At 32.5% G+C, this 21,867-nt stretch overlaps 3 protein-coding genes across 6 annotated transcripts; all 3 read right to left on the reverse strand.

Moving 5' to 3' along the window:
• Nucleotides 1–21: 21 nt before the first annotated feature.
• On the reverse strand, nucleotides 22–5,379 carry LOC139996047 (RNA-binding protein cabeza). 3 transcript variants are annotated; one of them, XM_072020088.1, is made up of 8 exons: nucleotides 5,247–5,379; nucleotides 4,105–4,461; nucleotides 3,908–3,980; nucleotides 2,813–2,841; nucleotides 1,201–1,334; nucleotides 759–1,105; nucleotides 411–668; nucleotides 22–327 (listed from the first exon to the last, which is right to left on the reverse strand). In XM_072020088.1, the coding sequence occupies exons 1-8, from the start codon at nucleotides 5,257–5,259 to the stop codon at nucleotides 288–290; spliced, it is 1,251 nt and encodes a 416-aa protein (XP_071876189.1). In that variant the 5' UTR covers nucleotides 5,260–5,379; the 3' UTR covers nucleotides 22–287. The 3 variants fall into 3 exon arrangements, with proteins under 3 accessions (XP_071876189.1, XP_071876188.1, XP_071876190.1); XM_072020087.1 differs by having other exon boundaries at nucleotides 2,813–2,844; nucleotides 5,247–5,378; XM_072020089.1 differs by lacking the exons at nucleotides 2,813–2,841; nucleotides 5,247–5,379 and having other exon boundaries at nucleotides 4,105–4,441.
• Nucleotides 5,380–5,644: 265 nt separating this feature from the next.
• On the reverse strand, nucleotides 5,645–7,744 carry Med19 (mediator complex subunit 19). 2 transcript variants are annotated; one of them, XM_072019989.1, is made up of 5 exons: nucleotides 7,576–7,744; nucleotides 7,212–7,442; nucleotides 6,958–7,114; nucleotides 6,774–6,873; nucleotides 5,645–6,681 (listed from the first exon to the last, which is right to left on the reverse strand). In XM_072019989.1, the coding sequence occupies exons 2-5, from the start codon at nucleotides 7,396–7,398 to the stop codon at nucleotides 6,397–6,399; spliced, it is 729 nt and encodes a 242-aa protein (XP_071876090.1). In that variant the 5' UTR covers nucleotides 7,399–7,442; nucleotides 7,576–7,744; the 3' UTR covers nucleotides 5,645–6,396. The 2 variants fall into 2 exon arrangements, with proteins under 2 accessions (XP_071876090.1, XP_071876089.1); XM_072019988.1 differs by having other exon boundaries at nucleotides 7,212–7,744.
• A 3,437-nt stretch (nucleotides 7,745–11,181) lies between these two features.
• On the reverse strand, nucleotides 11,182–20,077 carry LOC139996048 (prohormone-2). The gene is made up of 9 exons (XM_072020090.1): nucleotides 19,924–20,077; nucleotides 18,097–18,214; nucleotides 17,926–18,021; nucleotides 17,689–17,821; nucleotides 17,380–17,592; nucleotides 14,435–14,536; nucleotides 14,238–14,320; nucleotides 13,910–14,157; nucleotides 11,182–13,766 (listed from the first exon to the last, which is right to left on the reverse strand). Exons 2-9 carry the CDS (start codon nucleotides 18,209–18,211, stop codon nucleotides 13,680–13,682), a joined length of 1,077 nt encoding a protein of 358 aa, XP_071876191.1. The 5' UTR covers nucleotides 18,212–18,214; nucleotides 19,924–20,077; the 3' UTR covers nucleotides 11,182–13,679.
• Nucleotides 20,078–21,867: the final 1,790 nt, after the last annotated feature.

Raw genomic sequence — 21,867 nt, forward strand, 5'->3', positions numbered from 1 at the left:
TACAAAAAATAATATATAAGATTTAGTGTTAGAGAATTGAAGTCTTATTTATTAAAATGTAACTTTACACATATGACGATCATTTACATACGTATATAAAACACAAAAATTACACGTCACGCATCGATTGTTGTAAATATATAAAAAATGTACGAGAAAACAAATCGATGATAATGAAGTGTAACACATGATTTGTGTTATGACAAATGTACATACATTAAGATTGTGTACAAACTGTGTACAATACGTCAATAAGTGATTTATTTATCAATCACTTTAAATTACATCTAATAAGGGCGCTGACGATCCCTATCTCTGTCTCCTCGACTGAAATGACACAAGAAATATTAATGACAATTTGTTATTTTCAATGATACATTTAGTACAACTAAATAATTATAGGAACCAACCCTCCACCGCCTCTCATTGGACCACCTCGTCCGCCTCTTCCACCCCTATCTCCACCGCGGAAGCCTCCTCGGCCACCCCTATCTCCACCTCGACCACCCCTGTCACTTCTGAAGCCTCCTCGACCACCTCGATCGCCGCCGCGATTTCCTCTTCCACCGCCACTACTACTACCAGCACCTTCTGGTTTTAGACTTTTGCAGAGGTTACACTGGTCCCTCCAAGCAAAGTTTGTATTACCACATTCTGGATTGGGACACCTGTTTAAACCGTATGAAACAAATTTATAAAATATTTAACTTATAGTAGGACTATATATATATGTATATATAGATAAAGTGAAATAGTACCTCCAATCTCCTCCACGACCACCTCCATCGCGTCGATCATCACCACCACCACCACGATGATGATCATCTCTGTCACCGCCACCACCGCGGCTCCCAAAACCACCGCTTCCACGACCTCGACCACCTCCGCCACGACTTCCACCACTACGATTACCTTGCCAACTGCTTTTGTGCTGGGCAATTTGTACTTTTATAGTTCGACCTTTGAATTCTTTTCCATCAAACCAGTCTATGGCAGAACGCGCAGCATTCTGATCATCGTAAGTCACAGTAGCTTCGCCCTTCGATTTACCAGTATTTTTATCTTTGTACATCCACACTTTGGGTTTTCCTGTCCGCTTGTCATGCTGTACACATTGCAAGATATTAAGGTTAAATGTTTATTTACATAATATACTTTGTGATTACTATCATATTATTTGTATATAGTGAAGTAACTTACCTTGATGATACCAATGGCTCCGAAGTGTTGACAAATTTCTTCTTCTGAAATTGATGGATCCATACCAGATACAAAAATAGTATCTTCTTGTGTAACCATTCCATCGTTGCCACCACCACGGTCACCGTAGCCCCCTGTAATTTGATAGGAGTTAACATTTCACCTAGCATAGTACTCCTTGAAGTAAGGAATAATACTTGCAAATCTACTGTCCCTAAACCTACTCAAGTCTAAGCTAACAAATGGAAAACTTTTGTATCGGGTTAAAAACAACTAATAACACAGTACACCTTGGAGGAATGAAATTTTGCAAACCATTTGGAATTTTACTCTAGTATGCTTTTTTTATATTATAAGAAAATCCCATATAAATACCTCTCCCTAATGTATCCACATTTCATATTTAAGATAATTTTAAAATGGTAAGTAAACTTAAGCACTATTATTTTAAGCAATTAAATACTTTGTTCCTCTCTCTTCTTGTAAGTATTACCAATATATTTAGAAGTTATTACTTATTGTAACAATGAAAATGTAATAACTCTTACTTTCTTTAATGACCATTACCCACAAATAGTGTTTCCAAGTGAAAAGAAACTTCTTTTCTATTATTATACACCAAAAATTTTGTAATTTATGTATGTTTAAAAACATACAATTACTTTGACATTAGTTTTAGTTTCAGGATACATAAATTTTGTCTTGCCTATTAATGAGTGTGATATCCCATGACAACACTTAAGCTTTCTTAATTTGTTCATTTATTACACCTCTATTATTTGATATACATATTATTATGTCTTCAATACCTTGTATAAAATTATCAATTCAAAGGCTTTTTTTTCTGTTCGACCCGTGCAGTAACAAAAGTATTAGTACTCATTGGCCTAACATTCTTAGTAGCGTATAACAATATGTAGAGAACACAAGGTTGCAGCTTAACATACAAAAGGGCTGCAACATTATTTTTATTCTTACCATTTCCCTATATTGTATTTTTGGGAAGCCTTGATTAATTAGGGATAGGTAGATATTTAATTCACCAGCTGCCTTTTATATTTGCTTAATATTATCCTGAGTTATATTTTACAATATTAAGATATTGGAGTGTAAGCAGCACAAGTGCTGATTAAGGGTAAAGATTTTATACCTCTAAATGTTTCTTTTTATATAAAACAGCTCGTACATAAACATGGTCGTTTTCATACATAGACAAATGTAACTTAAGCGCATAGCGCATTTGTATTTCAGATTAGTACAATTAAATGTGTGTAACCTTTTAAATAAAAAATAACGTTACCTGCTCTTGTTATAAATATTATAACATGTAGAAGCGCATAAAAAATTAACACATATTTACTGAAAAAGCAATTGGTGATCAACGCAGCCTTTATGATGCTGCAGTAAAAAATATCATCACGTATTTTTACACCTTTTTTAAAACTAGATTGCTAAATTCTGGCAGAGTGTTAATTACCAGAGAAAATGAATCCCTAACAATGTTGCATAGCAGCCCTTTCATATAATACGAGTAACCGAGTATTTAGATTTTAAATATTAGAGTGAAAGCTTGAATAGCACCAGACCAGTACAGACAGTCTGGTGCATTTACCTTTGTTATAACCACCACGGCCACCGCCACTGCTAAAACACAGAAGCAGATATACCAATGAGTTGACTCATGGACAGACTGATCGATCGATCGATGCATGGCGAATCAAATGCTGCTCGCCACCTCTCTTCTTGATGTACCTACTGTCTAAATGTCTGTGGTCACTATATTACTTAAAGCTACAGATAAGTCCCGTATATCGTCATGTTAGTCCGTTACGTCCGGCATGCAAAAATCATGTTCTTTTTCTGCATACCTGTTATTAATAACTTTACGAGAAATAAAGTGGTCAAGACAATCCTGCGTAGGAGATTATCCTATTTGCGTCAAATGTACATGAATCTTCTATCTGAGTATTGACAGAGATTACTAGGTATTAATTAATATTTGAAGCATATATATATATATATATATAATAAAATCAGTAGAGTAAAGATGAGAATAAAAAATTATGAATTATATTTGGTAAACAACTGTGATGTTAGTACAACATTAATATCCTATTACGAAAAATAGACAAAATATATTAAAGAAACACCAATATATTTAATAAAACTCCAACTTATATAATAATACTATTTCTATTATATAAACTGCAATCTCTCTGTTATATGAAACTTTAGGCGTCTTTTGATTGTCTAGTCGATAACCCTAAGTAGTACTATTCAGACAACAGTGGCCCCAGTGGCAGTATAAACCGCTTTACAGGTATAATCAATACAAAACCATTATGTATACACATCATATTATCACTTAATTTAATATAAATCAGTATGTACCAGACATTATTACCATCTTACGTCATTTGTCATATACAACCTGTTTATACCTTTACCAGTTATACCTGTGTTAAACCTGTAGGCACACTTCAAACATATTAACGCCCAATGGGCATAAAACCATTTGCAAAGAGACAACAAGTTTTCATTACTGTCATAAGAATTTCATTTCATACCTTGTTAACTTCAATGAATATATTTACCTCTTCATTGATTAATATTGTTGATATATAATTCAACTTTCTTTTTATTGGCCTTATATTTTTTTTCGCTTCATTATATACGTATATATAAATAATACAAGAAATAAACTTACTTGTAGCTACCGCCAGAGCGGTCACTGTATCCCCCGCGATCTCCATATCTACTGCCACCACCTCCTCCTTGACCTACATACATAAACATTTATACATACATACATACATACATATATATATATATATATATATAACAAATCATATCTTCAAAGTGAAAGTTACATTACATTTAAATTAGTCATAATATTTAAAATACCTCCACCATAGCCTCCACCAGAACTATTACGATTATAGCCTCCACTGCCTCCACCTCCATGACCATAACTGCCACTATAATTGCTACTGCTACCATTTCCAGAACCACTTCCGCTACCGTAACTATTTGGGTAACTGTTTTGATTTTGTGATTGATTGTAGTCTTGGCCACCGCTGGAATTGTAACTGTTGTAACCGCTGCCATAGTTGCTTCCACTACTTGGTGGTGGTTGACTATATTGATTGTAGCCACCACCGCCACCACTGCTAGAAGGTGGTGGATACGAAGTATCCTGACCACCAGAAGGTGGTGGCTGACTGTACTGATTGTACCCCTGTTGTTGGTAATTCGAATACTCTAGGACACATAAAAAAGATATTAAGCGTCATTATAGAATTTGATAAAAAAAACTTTAATTGTTGTATTAAACTTTAATTAATATGACGCGAAAAATTTAAATGAAAAATTATATTTCAAAGTTCAGATTTATTTTCATCATGTACCATTTCATTAGTTAAATTCTTTGATATTTGACATTTTTCTATTCCTAAATATGTGCTTTGAAACAAATGTAGTTCTTATTCCTATAACTTAAAAATATAATTATAATTATAGCATGAACGAAAATTTATTCATGGTACTAGCGGTGTAAATCATACTTCATTATGAACAAAAAATGCGCAGGATAATGCAAATTGTGATGAAATATTACAAAAATTTAACTATTATACATAAGATATATATATTATAAGAATAGCATTTAAATATCAAATTATACAAAATGGAGTAAAAAAAGTAGGACGAGACGCTTGTAATGCCGATCGATAAGTTTACGCGAAAATGTACGGAGTCAGAAAATCAGGGTCGTTAAAATTTATATCCTAGCCCATCATTTTACATAATTGTATACAATTACACATATTTAAATATAGTTTCGAATAATAGTTTAATAACGCATTATAAATTAGATAAAATAGTAGAAGGAGCTTTAAACGTGGCAATATAACAAATTATAGTAGCACACACTATTCAAGAAATTTCTTATTGAAAAGTATTCTCCTAGGTTGATAAAAAATCAATTTTCTGCTATTGTAAAGAGAATTACAGGTTTTACTGTAAAAATTTGAGGTTTTTTTACTTACGGGTGTCCGTCATTGTGCCTTCCTCCGGCGATCAAATTGCTAGACGGTACAAAAAGCGCGTAATGGCGGGAATGAAGCGATTTTCCAACAACGAATGTGAACGGTATTCGCTCAATGGTAGAACGGTAGAATTTAGCGTTCCACTACCGGATATTGGCTATACCAACCGAAAATCTTCTGTAATAGATGGCGTTGCTACTGAGTTGAATTTTAAACTGTTAGTTGATTATAGTAGTAATATTTACAAATTCTTTAAAATTATGTACTGTTATGTAGCAAATAATATTTAATTATCAATATGATATTTTGCAAAACTAATTTGTGAAAGATGTTTCACAAATAGTTTTAATATTTTTCCAAAAAATTTCATAAGGGAAAGAAGATAAAGAATAGACATCTTTATATTTCACGATTTTTTTATTAATTTCGTATCATAATGCTACATATGTCTTAAATTCTCAATACAATGCATGATTTTAGTTTTGCCTTTGAACTTGATAGCATTTTAAGAATCATTATAAAAAACATATTTAATACAGTAACATTACTGCTGTCTTCTTTAATATATATATATATATATATCAACAGTAATACACCAATATTTCCATACTACTAATTCGTCCACGTTTATACCTTATAATTTATTAATAAACTAGATTTATTAATATTTATAAGGATCTGCAATTTTTTTTATCAAAATTTTTTATTGCTGAAATTAAATTTTGCTTGTGAAAAATTGATAGATTCAATGAATCGAATAGTATATGTTGCAACATGTATGTCTCGTACCTATTTATGTAAATATAAATACATAATTGATTCTATGGTACATACTAATAGTATACAATCTTCTAAGGAAAAAAATTTTACATCTTTAAACACGGTAAAAGAAAGACTAAAGTTTTATTATCAAAAATTAAATATATTTTGAAAAGCACGAATAATGGAAATAGATTTTATAGTATGTATAAATTCATAATAATCGAATAATTCCTTGATCAAAAATAATATGTTCATAACTTATATTCTATATAATAATTACCTATACACGTATGTTATTCTTAATGAAAAAGATAAATTTAATTGTTTCTACAAAAATTGTGATGTTAAATCAAATGTTAGATATAAACAGAAAAGGTGAAATTGAAGATCACGAATTGGAATGCTGAGATGGTGTTAAACCACCACTATATTCAGGGCTGTGTTTTTGTTTTTTTCTCTTTTTCTCTTTCTTACGCTTTTTTCTAGCTTCTTTCTCTTCATCGTGTCGTTTTTGTTTTTTATGCTTTTTCTCATGGGTATCTGAACCGCCAATATCTGTTGCTGTTGCCTCTTGACCACTAGGTACTTCTCCTGGTTTATGTTTATGCTTTTTATGTTTATTTTTGTGTTTTCTTTGTGGAGCTTGATTAACATAACGATATTGCTCCGGTAGCTACAAAAATATATAAGCTTTTTATGCTTGTTACTTGAACATTTTAATTACTTAATCAACTTTTTTGTTATAATATAATTGTATTTACTTACAGGACCAGGATGTAAACGAAAACCAGCTAACTGAACACTAGTTAGTGGTATTAAATCTTTTCCTCCTATTGGAGGCTTTTCAATTACAGATCTTAATGAACTGAAATACGAAGTTATAACAATGATTATAGAGTATCTGAAATATATTGTCCAATATGATACATAAAAAATTATATCGATGTACCTATTATCCAAATGACCAGGTCTATCTATAATTCCAGGTAAATTTGGAAGAAACGATGAAAGTTGTTCTTTTAGTTTTTTCCCACTAAATTTGCTATAAGAATGTTCTAGCCCGTAATAGGTCATTAAATTTGTTGCCCCAGTGAGTTCACTTTCTCCTAGAAAATTTTAATAACAAATTATATATTTGTTTACGATTATAATTGTTATGATTTATAATTGTTTAAAACATATCGAAACAAAATGTTGATGTACCTGGGGGTTCCTTCATCAAGTAAAATGGCCCACTGTGTACAATGGAAGGATTTTTACCCAGGGAAATGGTTGTCTTAAGAGTCCCTGTTGAATCTTGACGTGAAACAACAGGGGATCGTGCACCCCTGGGTGATGACTTTGGTGAGTATTGCTCCACTTTGCTACGAAACTGATCGCCCATCATCATCCTTTAATTTTACTTCATGACAGCTTCACTATAATTAATAGGCCCTAGTAGGGAGCATTAATGATAGTTAAAACTTGCTTTGGTGAACCGATATATGTTTACACTGTGTACTTAAAGGTTTAAACAACTGATTACTATCATAAAATGTACAATAAACACATACTAAAAATCACATACTAAGTCTACAATATGTTTAATGTTCTTCTAATTTCCTTTAACTCAATTGTACAAAATACGTGTAATAATATTACACGTTTAAATTATCACCGCAATCTACTCTTCCATAAACTAAATAAGACGCTAAGTGATAGTTTTATTAGCATCTTGTCTCATTACTTATTTGGTTTCTTACCATTGACTAAGGAAAGAATAGACGTGATATCGTATGAAACTACAAGACTCCATGTCTCATGTTCTGAAATACCGATCATGTAAAAAATTAGAAGTTTTAGTATTCTATCGTATATATTATTTAGAATTTCATATTAAAATTTCGTTTAAATGTTCGATTATAAATGTGATTGAATTGATACATTGAATTGATAACGCCGAATATTACATTCGAACGATGAGATGGTCCTAAACCCCTGAAGCATGCAACACAAAAATGAATCGGGTGTTAAGTCTATTTTATTCCTAGTTTATGTTCTTACACAGTATGTATAGAACAGAATTATTATCATTTGTAATGAAGATCCATATTTTTAGTTTTCAAAGAGAAAGTTAATCAAGGTTTTATGTTATTACAATATTTAATTATGCATATACCGATGTAAACATTACAGATAAACTTATGTGTGCTAATTTGTCTAAATTCATCATTTGTCCAGGTATCCTTGCTAACCTTAATAAACTATTTCTCACATCTTCATTTATTATCGAAGCACTGTTCTGTTCAAAAATTTTTTATTTTTTATTTTCATGATATAATACACCCGAAAATCTATACTCTGTACATAGTTGTTCCTAGATTAAGACATATACAGAATATTTATGTATATAGATAAGAAACTATAAGCAAAGGAAACTTATCATAAATTACATGATTAAGAAGTTCGACAAAGTTAAAGTACTATATAATTAAACTTTAGTAAAAAAGAATTATAAATTTATATGTTTTATTTGTACTTATTTTTGTCCTTTTCGTATAACTTTTACTCAAAGAAATAATATCTTTTTATTCATGTCACTTTGATTCTTAAAGAAATATTTGAAGAGTATATTCATGTAAAACATTTTCTTTCGATATATTTTTTCAGTATATTTCTGATTGGTATCTTTTCTTTTTCTATAATTGTGAAAAATAAAAATGTATGTTATGTAATGTATGTTATGTAGTGCAGAATTTATTTCATATTTTACTCACATAAGTTTATTTAAATTACTATTGTATATAAGTGAACCGTAGTAAGGTTAATATGTTACATAATCATCTATAGATAAATTTAATTGTTCATAAAATTCTTTATAAAATTGATGGTTAGTATCCTGTGTATTTTTAATATTTCTGAAAGTAAGTTTTGTATTAATTGTACACTATTAATATTACGATACATTAAAGTTACATCCATTGGTATATAACCGGCTCTGTTTTTCCGATTTAGATTTGCTTATTTCTCAATAAGATAACCGTATAATCTCAAGATTTAAAGCATAATTTAAAAATGTTATATAAATATTTTATTTTCACAGTTACTAACGTAATCAATTTCAAATTTTTTGTCATAGCTGATATATACAACGGCTTGTGTAAACCCATAAAATCTGTCGTATCTGCACTTTTTTGAAATACGAAAAACCAAGTATTTCTATATCCTATACCTTCTGTGTACACAAAATAGCTTTAAGAAATAAACCTAATGAAATTTGATTTGATTTGGCATGAATGAAACAGTAGCCCTGCGAAGAAATTTGATTCCATCAATTTTATGAATACTTTTAAATCGAGTGTACTCATTTATACCTAATTTACTCATTGTACTCGTCTTCGTATGACACTAATATACAAGGGACTTTCATAAAAGACATCATAAATATTTAAAAGTGCACGATTTCTTAATAATAGGGAAGCATTTTTAATATCCTTTCGCAGAGCAGCTTAATGCAAAGGATATCTACCTAAATTATGTTACTGCATTATTTTGAAATAACTTTTCAATTGCATTTTTATATCTGAGGAAAGTAGCTCTATAAAGGGATGTTAATCCTGTATAGAAATATATACATATATATGTGTATATGTAATTTTTTTTTATCCAATTTTAGATTGTTAATTTAGATTAGTAGTGTATCAATCAATGCATAAATTTGCGTAAATTTTAGAAAAAATAGAATAAGAAAAATCTGGATAGTTTTTTTTTCTTTTATCTATACAATTTTTAGAATAGTAGTTTAGTAATTTCCAATAATTATAAAGGGAAATATATGAAGAATATCACACGATGATGTGGATATTTTCTGGATAGTTTTACAATTTATCGTGAATGTATGAGTTAAAAAAACGAGAAGTGAATGTGTAAAATGAGATTTGGAGAAGTGAGAATTTGAAGTAAAATATGAATATTAAAAATATAATTTTATGAAGATTTAACTCTTCAAAGAAAGATTCGGCCCTTCTCAACCTCAAGATTCAAAAGATTCAGCTTAAAAGTGATATATCTTTTTATGCTTCCGTGAAGAAGGCATAATGTACCAAGATTTAAGACTAATTTTGCTAAAAACCAATATATTTATCATTTAGTTAATTAATAACTTAATTAGTTAATTAATAATAATGAAACATTGAGGAAGAATGGGTTAAATAAAGAAAGGCAGATAAAGCAATATTCTATGATGAATGCGCTTATAAGTAGAATATAGTTATTTATTTGTTTTTTTTTTTTGTTATTTTTTCATTAATTTAATTTAATTACAATAATGCGTTATTGTTCAATCAAAAGTACCACGGGTTTGAAAAATACTTACGACGCCAAATGATATAACTTTTTGATTTAAAAATGCACACGTAGGTACATATAATTGAATGTTGATATGAAGTTTTACGATATAGGTAATACGTATATAATATCCATTTTAAAGTAACATAGTTGACACACAGTTTCGTTTTATTCAGTTACAATAATTTGCATAGTCGATTAGCAATCGGTGGCATATCGTTAACGTTGAAAAAATCTTACATAAAATTTCGCGACTGTTTCCGAAATACACGCTGCTACAATTTACTCGAATGTTATCATTATCATCTTTCTATAGATCACCATGTCCAATTTTATAATAAATTTGTTACAAGCAAAAATATTTTTTATAATTTTTTGTTTTTTAAACGTTAATATTATAGTTGAAGATGCTAGAATATATTTCTATAAGATTGACAACAAGAAGTTCAGTAGATCTCGACAATTTTCTTAATTTGCCATTAAAATATCGCTTCTTTATTTCTTCTTCTTATGCGTTAGATCTGAATATGCATTAAAAATAGTTTAAATAGAAGAAAAATTTTAGGAATGATCATCATTTTGATACCGCACAGTAATAATTGAACGGGTCGTTTGGCCGATATTAAATCGTTTTATCTTTTTATTCCGTCGACTTTAAAAGCCACTTGAGAAATGATTCCGTGTTCAGTGTAATAATACTATCGATACTATTCTAGCGTCGACGTTTAACAACAGTTCATCATTCTTATTGTAAAAAGATATGATGTCAGAAGATTAATTTGTAGTAAGAATATAGTATCATTACACGATTCAGTATAGGCATCCCAAAAATAAAACGAAATTTCCCTTTTTCTTTTTTTTTTTTTTTTTTTTTTTTCTTAATTTGTCAAGGTAGCAGTCACACTACAAAGTAAATAATTCTAATTTTATTTCCTCTTTTTTTTTTATTACGAAAAATCTCGCGACTGCAATGTTTTACAGTTTAATAGAGTTTCGAGATAATAAATTTGTTTCAACAAGAGAAGAAAAGTTGTAGCTGTAAAATAGCCACAGAATACAGTATCTGGAGATATTTTTCAAACAATTATCCGTTAAAATGTTTAATTTCTCAAGTAAATACCTTGTTCGATTGCGAAACATTACGGCGTATCAATGAAACCCAAACCCAAACCCGATTGATTGACATTCCTTTTTATCATACACAGTATATAATCGATACTTTTCATTATCTATAACATTAATTACATGTTAATAAGTAGTAAATACTGAATCATTTCCTCTTGGTATTACTTAGTCTACGTAATTCTAATTACATGCTAAACGATCGTCAAAAATATATAGCACAAAAGATTTTCTTCGTGCCGATCGTCACGCGTCCAATTGATCGGTCAGTCATCCGCTAGATTTTCCTTTTTCCTATCATATGTTATACAATATCATACGTTATATTATTATATACGCGTTTCAAGCATATACTGATCAAACAACAAGGAACGAAAAGGAAAAATTACTCAGTCTCCTCGGAACGTTTGCTCTATGGAAGGCCGTGTTTGGTTCGATCGACAAGAACATTAAATGTCACTCGGTGTAGTTCGTATAGATACATTTATATACTTTTTTCTTTCTCTTTTCTTTTCTTTTCTTTTCTTTTTTTTTTTTTTTTTTACCTTTCTGTATTTTTGTTTTTTTATTTTTTCTGACAATGGTAAGACGATGGATTATCGGTATAACGGTGCTTTACTCTTTACAGTCGCAGCAGACGAGACGAGAATCAAAAATTTCACGTACTCGATAAATCTCATAATTTTCTTTTCTTTTAATTTTTGTTGAATTTGCAAATACTTTCACGATAAGACATTGTTAACGTGATGCGACATTATTAGTTGCTTTCTATTAATGGCAAATCGTAATAGAAATTATTAGTATCATTGAACAATAATGTTTATCAAACAACCGGAATAATGAATAATCATCGAGGATTACAATCGAGTTGTGAAATTTTTATTTTCGAAAGTTATTTAGTTAGCCATAGAAGTGAATATCATTGAAATATGCATTGACACTCATCGATACTCCATTGACTATAAATGTTGCGATTATGTATTTTGTACACGGTTAGAAAAATTAATTGACGATCATGTTTAAAGTAAGGGGGGCTTGAGAATTATCGGTCATGTCGGCACGTTGAATACAAGGTATGAATCCAGTAGAAGATACGTTGTTATAACTCTAAATACCGACGATTTCATTGGATTCAAATTGATATTTGCAGTACTCAATATACACCGTGCTTCAATATTTCATGTATTTGTGTACCTTTAACATTTATCGCTTGCCTTTTGCAAAGTAAATTAAGGGGTTGAAATATATAATAGTGGTATAAAGAAGCTTGATCGAACTTTTACTTTGTTCATTTTTTCTCAACATGTTATAGGTATATGTATATGTATATTTATAACAAGATATACATATCCGTAGATGTGAAACGTAATGAGAAAGTTATAAAATATTTTCAGCATCATCTTTCGCTCTAAATTTTGCTAAGAAATCATCTACCTTTCTCTAGGTCACCGAATTAGAAGTATCGTTTCATCTTTTCATTTCACATTAATCATTTTCTCATACCTACTATGTTTATCTATCAGATCTTGTGCTACGCCTATCTTCGAGCTAATTCATGGAAAAAACTATTCGTCGTCTTTCTCTCTTTTTAATCAGTCAGAAAAGTTATGAACCAAGTTCGAGGGTAATTTGATTCGAGTAACTACGATTGTTTTCAACGATTTCAGTCATCGCGCGGGCTGTGCCTTTTTCTTGCGCCTTAAAGTTTCGTCGCTTTCTGCGGAAAAATACAAGAGTACACTGAAATCAAAGACGCTTCTATATCCATCGGTTTCTCTTAATACTTTTGAAGGATTTCGAAAGATGTTGAAAAAATATTACGCAAATTTTTCCTCGTTACTCGTTTCGATGATCGATGACCACACGATTAAGAAGTTAATCAAAAGAACTATTGTCTCTTCAGCAGACTCTTGTAAACTATGTAAATAGTCTTTCTGAGCACCGTATTTGTTAAAATAAGTGTAGTCTTTCTCAAGCACATACCACCGCTATGTTCATAACAAAGTCAGAATAGTCAAATGAAGAAGACGTCAGAGAGGGAACATTCGCCAAGAAAGCCCAAAATTTTTGTCTGGTTCCTCTTTGCGTATACACGAGTCCGAAAACATCAGTTCGTTACCCTCTTTCCGTGTTACATCGATAGGATCTTTCACTTTCTTCAAATACATTTTCGATATACAGTTTCGTGCTAATTTTGTTGCTGTTCGTCGAGTTGATATCGATTTAGTAGATGAGATGGTGTTGGTATGGATATCCCCGTGATTGGGGATTTATTTGAAACTGAGCCGCGCTAGAGTAAGGATCGTACGTCTGTAAAACGAACGAAATACCAATACGATTCTAAATAGAAGAATTTTAGAAATTTTATTACAAGTATAAATATACTTTATATTTCTCAGGATCATTTATTTGTAGATTAATGAATTGTTTCTAGAGTTCATCGGATGTATTACCTGCGAGCGTTTCCTGGAGACCATAAACCTTTTCTCGGGGGTATTATAGTAAGTCTGTTGAGGATAAACCAAACCAAACTGAGGACTGCCGTATTGAGAAGTCGCATCATATTGTTGCCCGTACTGATTCTCGTATTGTTCGTAATAACTGGATGGATGGGTACGAACGATTCCAATATCTGCCGGTGATAAAGACTCTACGCTGTAATGTCGAGGGGGGTACGCCGAAGAATCCATCCAAGGAATGACTTTGCAAAGTTATAATTTAGAATGTTAAACATATCAAAACAATATCAATACATTCAATTTTAAAATATTTTTCACTTACTGTTTCGTGGATCTTCTTCCTCAACAAGGTTGTCTTCATCGTCTACATTTTCATATTCATCGTTCATATATTTATGCCAGTTCCTATGAAGATATTTTAATTGAATTAAAACCCAGGATACTTATATTGTTTACAGTTAATGGCACACATATATATATATATATTATTATTATTATTATTATTATTATTATTATTACCGCTTGTGGCGTTCATTTTCCCAGAGGGAGAGAAGTGTTAAAACATCTTGCGGATCAATATCCAATTCTCTCTTAAATCGTGGTTCCTGATAAATCGGGACGCTGAAAATCCAACATTTATGTTTGAAACATATTTAAATAAAAAAAATTAATTTGTAAAATCATATAAATATAAATATATATATATATATATATATTCGGATAGAGTTCTCATTGATATCGGATAATCTGACAGTCATTCGAGGTTCGTATTTCTGAACAATATCGATTTTCTATCGAGGTTGAGTTTAAAGCGCATTTATTGCATGTAATGCAATCATGCGTGCACGGTATCATTGAGCATCAGTACGCGAGGTACGTTGAATGGAAAAAGCTGGCAAGCAAAAGGACGACACTGAGCGGCCAATACGACGCGACGAGGAGATCGCACTGCACGCGTTTGCGCTGATAGGATTTGTCCTAGGTCAGGTCCGCCGAGCATGCTTGGTACATCCTCTGTTGTGGATGATCGATATGACGAAACCGGCTAATATCATCAGCTGATTGGTTGGCCAAATGCCAAAACGATTTGAATCGTCAGGTGGTTTCATTCAGTTTTTCCACTAACTTCTTTGGTATTGTACATTCATGTAAGATAAACAAAGAACAGGGAAACTGTTGGAAATGTATCGTGAATACCTTTTTTAACATGGCGGGAAATTGAACAGAAAAAGATACAGATCAAACAAACCATAACGTCAAAAAATAATCGATTTCGACTAATTAATTCGAAATTTTAATTGATCTATGGAAAAGGACGAAAGAAATAAAATGATTCGTGGACATCCGGTCGAAAGTTAATGATTCTAAGTTCCATATTTTGCATATCCAAAACCTGAACTTCTATTTTTCGAGTTTCCGATAACAATAGTATCTGTTGTTAAGTTGAATCTAGTTTGAATTCAGTTGGTTGAATATAAATTCCGGACAAACTCCGTGAATTACTGCACCTCATGGAGTCAGCGCTAACTAGGAGCCTATTCTCGTCAGCTGATTGGCTAGCGATATGTCAAGTAATAGTCAAGTCTGACCTAGTTTTACTGGCTGGCTCCATTCAACTTTTCGTGAACCCAACCCTTGGAAAGCTACCCTATTGCGTCACAAGTATCGAACGTCTGGATGACTGCGCCAAACTGTGCATATAATACGTGTTCGTACATCGCTGTGAGAGAATTCGCACGTTCTCGTGAACGTGAGCAGTTTATTGGAAAATTTTTCAGCTGACGCGATCACTTTGTGGGACATGTAAAACATTTTTCGAAGATAACTTTTTCTTCGTACTACATGTACATACTACGTTATTAGTTCTTGCAACCATTAAGTTCGTTACTTCGATTATAGATTGCAAATTTTAATTAATTCAATTATACCATAGGGATATATAAAATTCGCTAACGATATAATCTTTATACTTTACTAATTTTTTCCCTTATTAATGTGAATATAAATTAATTAATATTTAATATCGAATTTTTGTATCTTTTTCTATTGCTGAAATGTAACTCAAGTACGATATTTCAAATGTGCTATATCCAATAGAGTGAAAATTGCTGCGATCTGTCACATTGATTTCGCAATATTCCTTATCCCAATATTCCTTCTTTTTCCTTTGATGTCCTGATAACCAAGGAAATTGATATAGAATTACTAAGCCCGATAACAAAATCTTATTACCAAAAGCCAATTGGTCGTAAAAGCCATCTTTTATACTAAAAAGTAGAAAAACAACTTATAATCAAATATTTGAATTACGCGCAACCTACAGAATTGCCTACATTTAAATCATTTTTTCTATGTAATGGAAATTAGCTCGTCCATAAATGTATTAGCGTACATGTGCACAAAGTGACCTGTGACATTTATTTACAGGTCAGGCGATTCACACTTGTAACTACGTTTGAGAGTAAAAATAAAAGTTTGACGTAAGGAACTTCAAAGTAATTGATCATTCTATGACGTATCGTACAGCGTCGTCGTCTACGTCACTTACTTAACGATGACGATTCTATGTAAACGCTATAAATACCATCGATAGCCTTCGTTACGAAACTATCGACTTCTGATTTGAATCGGAACATCTAGAGGTTTCTTGTACTATCGAATGTGTATATATATATATATATATATATACACACACACACACGCGCGCGCGCGCACACACACACACACACACACACACATATTAACAACAAACTATATATATATAGTTTGTTGTTGAAGAGAAGAAAAGTACAAAATAGAAATGAAAATATGGTGTTTATATTTTACAATTATTCTATATTATTTTATGTGTATATATATTGTTTTTCGTTATAACCTAAAAATTATTATAAATCAAGGCAGGAGAAAACCAATCCCATATACTCTGCAGATCAACTTCGATAACGACAGCTTCTCGAAGTCGTATTGAACCGGCTTGGTCGTCAAGTCCACCGCCGTTTCTACCGAGGGCAACGCCCTCGCCAGCCCTCTCATCCCCATTCAGAAGAAACGTCGAAGAAAAAGAGGGATGTTCCGAGCAAGAGGGCGGGAAGGGTGAGTTCTCACAGGGGTGGGAATTACAGACTTGTTACCGAGTCGATTTACTCTGCCCAAGGCAGCTTGTTCTACAGGTCAATTCGCCCTAACACATCCTAATCTCATCTGCGTAGAACGCAATCGTCAGACAATAGAAGCAATATGATATAAATGTCTCGTAAACGATATTCACAACTTGACGAAATTCTAAGCTGACTGAAGGAAGTAGATAGTATGACAATTGATCGAACAATTGATGAATCAGATTTAAATTGTTTAGTAAATTCCTTTTATAATTTTCTACTTTTTCTTTTATTTTCTTTGTTTTTTTTTTCGTTTTTTTTTTTCGTTTAATAATAATAGTCAAAAAATTAATACGATCGACTCACCTTCTCTTTACTTGCACCTGCATAGATTGCTGAGTAGATGTTGGAGACTGGAAGGAGGTGGTCGTGGACGGTTTCATGGTGGTAGATCCGGTGACTGTTGATTTCTCGGATCTCTTCCGACGATCATCGTTCAAGTAGTAACGAGAGTACGACGGAACATCCCATTGAGGCATATCATATCCAAATTCGTTCATCAGGATTTTTCCATATCCGCTGAAACAGAAACAGAAATAAGTTATACATTAGTTAATACTCGCCTTGATGTGAAATTTAAAAAATGAACTATTTTAATTTATTGCGAATACGTACTCGTAGTTTCTATCAAATGGTGAAAAGGAATCACGGTCGTAGAGAGCGTTGTTAAGTGCATTAGAATGAGATGGTTTTTCTTTCTCGGTAAGGGCTGCTTTCAATCCACCTAATCCTGATGCAGCTAGAGTTCCTTATATTAAAAGATTAATTATAAATTAAAATAGTTACAAGGTATTAAAATAGTTACAAGTTGTTAAAAATAATTGAAAATGATTACTCATTACTTATACTTACTCTTTTCCACGGCAGACGAATAAGATGAGCTTGGTTTATTCTCCGGCTGACGATTCTGTTGGTTGCCGTACATCAACATTTCCTGTGCCCGTTTAGCTGAAACCGAAACGTTTTATTAGTGAACAAAGCATTCATCGTGTTGTAAATTACAGAAAACATAGTATGCTTTACGTTTTGGTCTCATTGTTTGTTCAGTCTTCTTTGGATCCTCTGCCAGATTCGTTGGCAAAGATTGTGCTACCACGAAGAGGGAATATAGAGTTAGTAACCACACCCAGTCACACATGATCTGAAAAAATTGATTGGTCCATTATTGACCTAAACTTTGGTTAACTTATTAATCTGTGAGATTTATTAAAAAGATGAAAGTAAAGATTTCTTTATCGATTATGCGCAAAAGTTTATTCACCCTTTAATCAAATGTGAAATTGATTAAGGGTGCAGTTAGAAGAAGTATGGTTGCTATAAAGTGTTCTCTTCTTGTACAGATCGAAGTTTACACCCCTTACAAGCGGAGGTAAATGAAGATAGCAGGTCACTATGAAAGAAGCTTAAATGTCACATAATGCGAAATGTCAGGAATCTATTTCCATTGCATGTAAAAAATTAACGGACATACATGTCGGAAGTTCGATAGGAAATTGTAAATGTTTTGTACGATTTCGTGAAGATTTAAATCCATAAAGATGATAAGTCTTTCTCTTGAAGAATAGTCGATGATTCAATATTTTATCCGCTAAAGTAACAATTTAAATTACATTCTACTGCAAATAATAGTATCTAATTTTTCGCAATTTTGAGAAAATAATAAATTTCTTAATAGCGAAAAATAAATTAAATTTAACAGCAGCCTGAAGAACAAACATGAATCAGTTGCGTGAGGTAGAATTAATTGTAGTTTATCGTTTATTAGTGTGTTTCATGGGAAGTGAACTGGAATCTCACTCCAAAACAGATTCTGGAATCTCTATAGTCTTAACAAATAACACTGATAATTCAATTACATGTGCCTTCCAACATACACGCAATCAGCTTACGTCGATACACGAGAGTTTTCGCTAATTAGATATGCAATTAACTAAATCTCATCAAAGGCAGTGGTAGCTTCGAAGCTCATGACCCATAATTAACTACTCGTTATAGACGTTCCATTAGTTTGAAATGTCAAAGTTCAGAAGAATATTTTAATCATATATATATATATATATATGCACATAGGTAATGTAAACATTACACGAAAAATTCACACGTTTGTATTATCTTTCCATTTCATCTTTGCTATCTTCATTTTAAAAAATATCATATATTCTGTGATAATTATTCTCTAAGCTTAATAAATGCAAAAAGGAGTTTGTGATACGATGCTAGTGATAGCATTGAGCAATTAAATCTGGCCAGGAAATAAAGTTAAACCGGATATAGTAGACCCAGAAATCGCACACTTGTTGCGTCTAGAAATACTATAGTCATTTATCGCGTTTGTATACGCGTCTATGCAACTCGCAATTAAAAATACATTTCATTGACTGTGCTTTCATTGACAAATCCAGACGTATGTATGGTATTAATATTACTTGCCTCGATAAAATATGTTTTAACAATTTTCACGAATCTTTAACAAACGATCCAACGCTTTAAAAGTTATAGACCCGTTTCGAACATATTATAATTTAAAGATATCTTCAAATTAAAACTATTAAATGTAGGCGTGTATGAAACAAAATTCTAATGAAACTTTAAATCAGATTAATTTTCTGTCTTTAGAACTAAAGTTCGAGGATATATAGTTATATCGCTGATAAGAAATCGTCGTGATCGAACAATCTCTATTCTTACCCTCCTATTTATACCCGTACAATTTTAGCGGGTCTTTATCTTACGAAAGTTGGCCAATTAAATCGATCGAATTAAAGGATCACTGTCGTAATTCGAATTTCAAGCAAAAATATTAGTATTCGAAAGAGCCAGATGTAACAATTGAAAGATAGGTTCCTTCACCTTACTTAACGTCGACTATTATCTTCGTTCTAGGTCTCTGGTCAGTCTTCCAAGATTTCTTCTTACGGGAGCGTTTCTCCAAAAGATGCAGAGAACTAGTGAGTTCGGCTGATCAACGTAGAATGAACGTCGAGGCTGAGCAGGACGACTAGAAAACTGGCAGAGGGTACGGTCGATCAACCACCCCCACCTTGGTGGGCGAGCACCCCTACCCTGAAAGCAACCCCTACCGCGTCTCTACGAAGTGATATGACGTGCACACGCGCACGGTTATATGGACATTCTACGCGGAACATGTACACACTCCCATTGTGCCACAAAATACGTCTGCCCACGCGATGACCCGACCAGATCCTCAGGCTATCCTTGAAATCGTCTCTTATGTCACATCTTGGCCGCGTATTATCTTCCGAATTAGCCATTTAAAGAGGAGAAGTCTTCTAGTAATTTTTCAGTGACATCTTGTTTCGATTAAGCCTAATTCTACTTAATAAAACCGGCATCGTATAATGTCTTCTAGATTTTAAGGAAGTTTTATTTAGGGAACTTTTATGATTGGATGATTTAGTAGAATTTTTTACATTGTTTATAGCAGTACATAAACAAGTAAAGATAGTTTTACACAATAGGGATATTTAGCTTTTATTGAGGAAAGCAGGATGAGGGATAATCCTTCTTAATTAGAACGTGTCCTCTCAAAGTCAATGTTGTGACCGAAATTCATTCGATCTTTGAAGGAAGAATATTTTCCGAGCAATATCGTGGATCGTTTTTTCTTGGTCCTCGTCGCAAATCCGTACTTTCTTTTGTCTCTCGAACGCAAGCGGTGGAGTGGTGGGCTGTACAGGAGGAATTGTAGCACCGTTTTCCGTATTCAGTCCCCGGCCACTTTTCTTCAGCCCCCGCAACAGGCCAAACGCCTACGCCATCGTATAACGCCCACGAGCGCCCAACGCCCACACATATTTTCCATGGCGTATGAGAGAAAGAGGGAAGGTTGGGAAGGAGAAGAGAGATCAACCGAAGTGCGAAATTTTCTTTTCTTCTCCTCAACGTCATGCTGACGTTCGCATGTTCTTGCGACGAAGTATTTATCATCGATGAAGATTTTAAAAATATTTACTATGTCATATCCTTGATCAAGGCGCTCTTGGATTCTGTCATGTTTTCTTCATCCTGTCAAGATATAATTCTCTCATGAATAATCAAGAATTTGACGTGTCCGACGAGGAGGAAGAAATTACTCTTTACTCTAGAAGAAAATGGAAATCCATTCAAGTTAAGTGCATAATATTTTAATCTGTTATCTTTTAATTTGTTTGTTGCTATCGTTTCAGAAAACAGATAGCAACAACAAGTGGACAAAGAAGAGAGCAGCAGCACGGAATTATGTACTTAGCCGTAACTCTCCAAAAAGAGTCGGCAAATTCTCGGAAACAACCGCTTTAGCAAAGTATTTAACTTGAAATACGACGCATCCTAGCGCACTACGTACCCCAGTAATTGACCTATTTCCAAAGAATCGGCTGCACGCTTGCGCGAATTAATGTAGTTGCACAAAAACAAGTATAACTCACCTGGTCGGATTTCTGGCCAACTAACAACGTTTGCGGTGATACAATTACGGGGGCGTGTATGACAGATGTTCGAAGGCAGCCATCTCTAATAGATATCAATAGATTTATTACTTAACGGTGACAAAGAAAAAGAAGATATCTTTAATCTCAATTTTTCTACTTTTTTGATTCAGAAGGATGTTAATCATATTGTTCACTCAATATTCAAAAAGTAGTATAAAATATTCCTTTATTGTATTTCATTATAAAGGGACACAAAATACGAAAGGTCAGGAAGAATAGAAGCACGCGACCGTCGTTAATTTTTGCCGAAGTATCGAGAAAAATTAATGCCACACCCCCAACTATTGCCGAGGGAGATATTTTT

The sequence above is a fragment of the Bombus fervidus genome, chromosome 17 (assembly GCF_041682495.2).
Source record: "Bombus fervidus isolate BK054 chromosome 17, iyBomFerv1, whole genome shotgun sequence".
Taxonomy (NCBI): domain Eukaryota; kingdom Metazoa; phylum Arthropoda; class Insecta; order Hymenoptera; family Apidae; genus Bombus; species Bombus fervidus.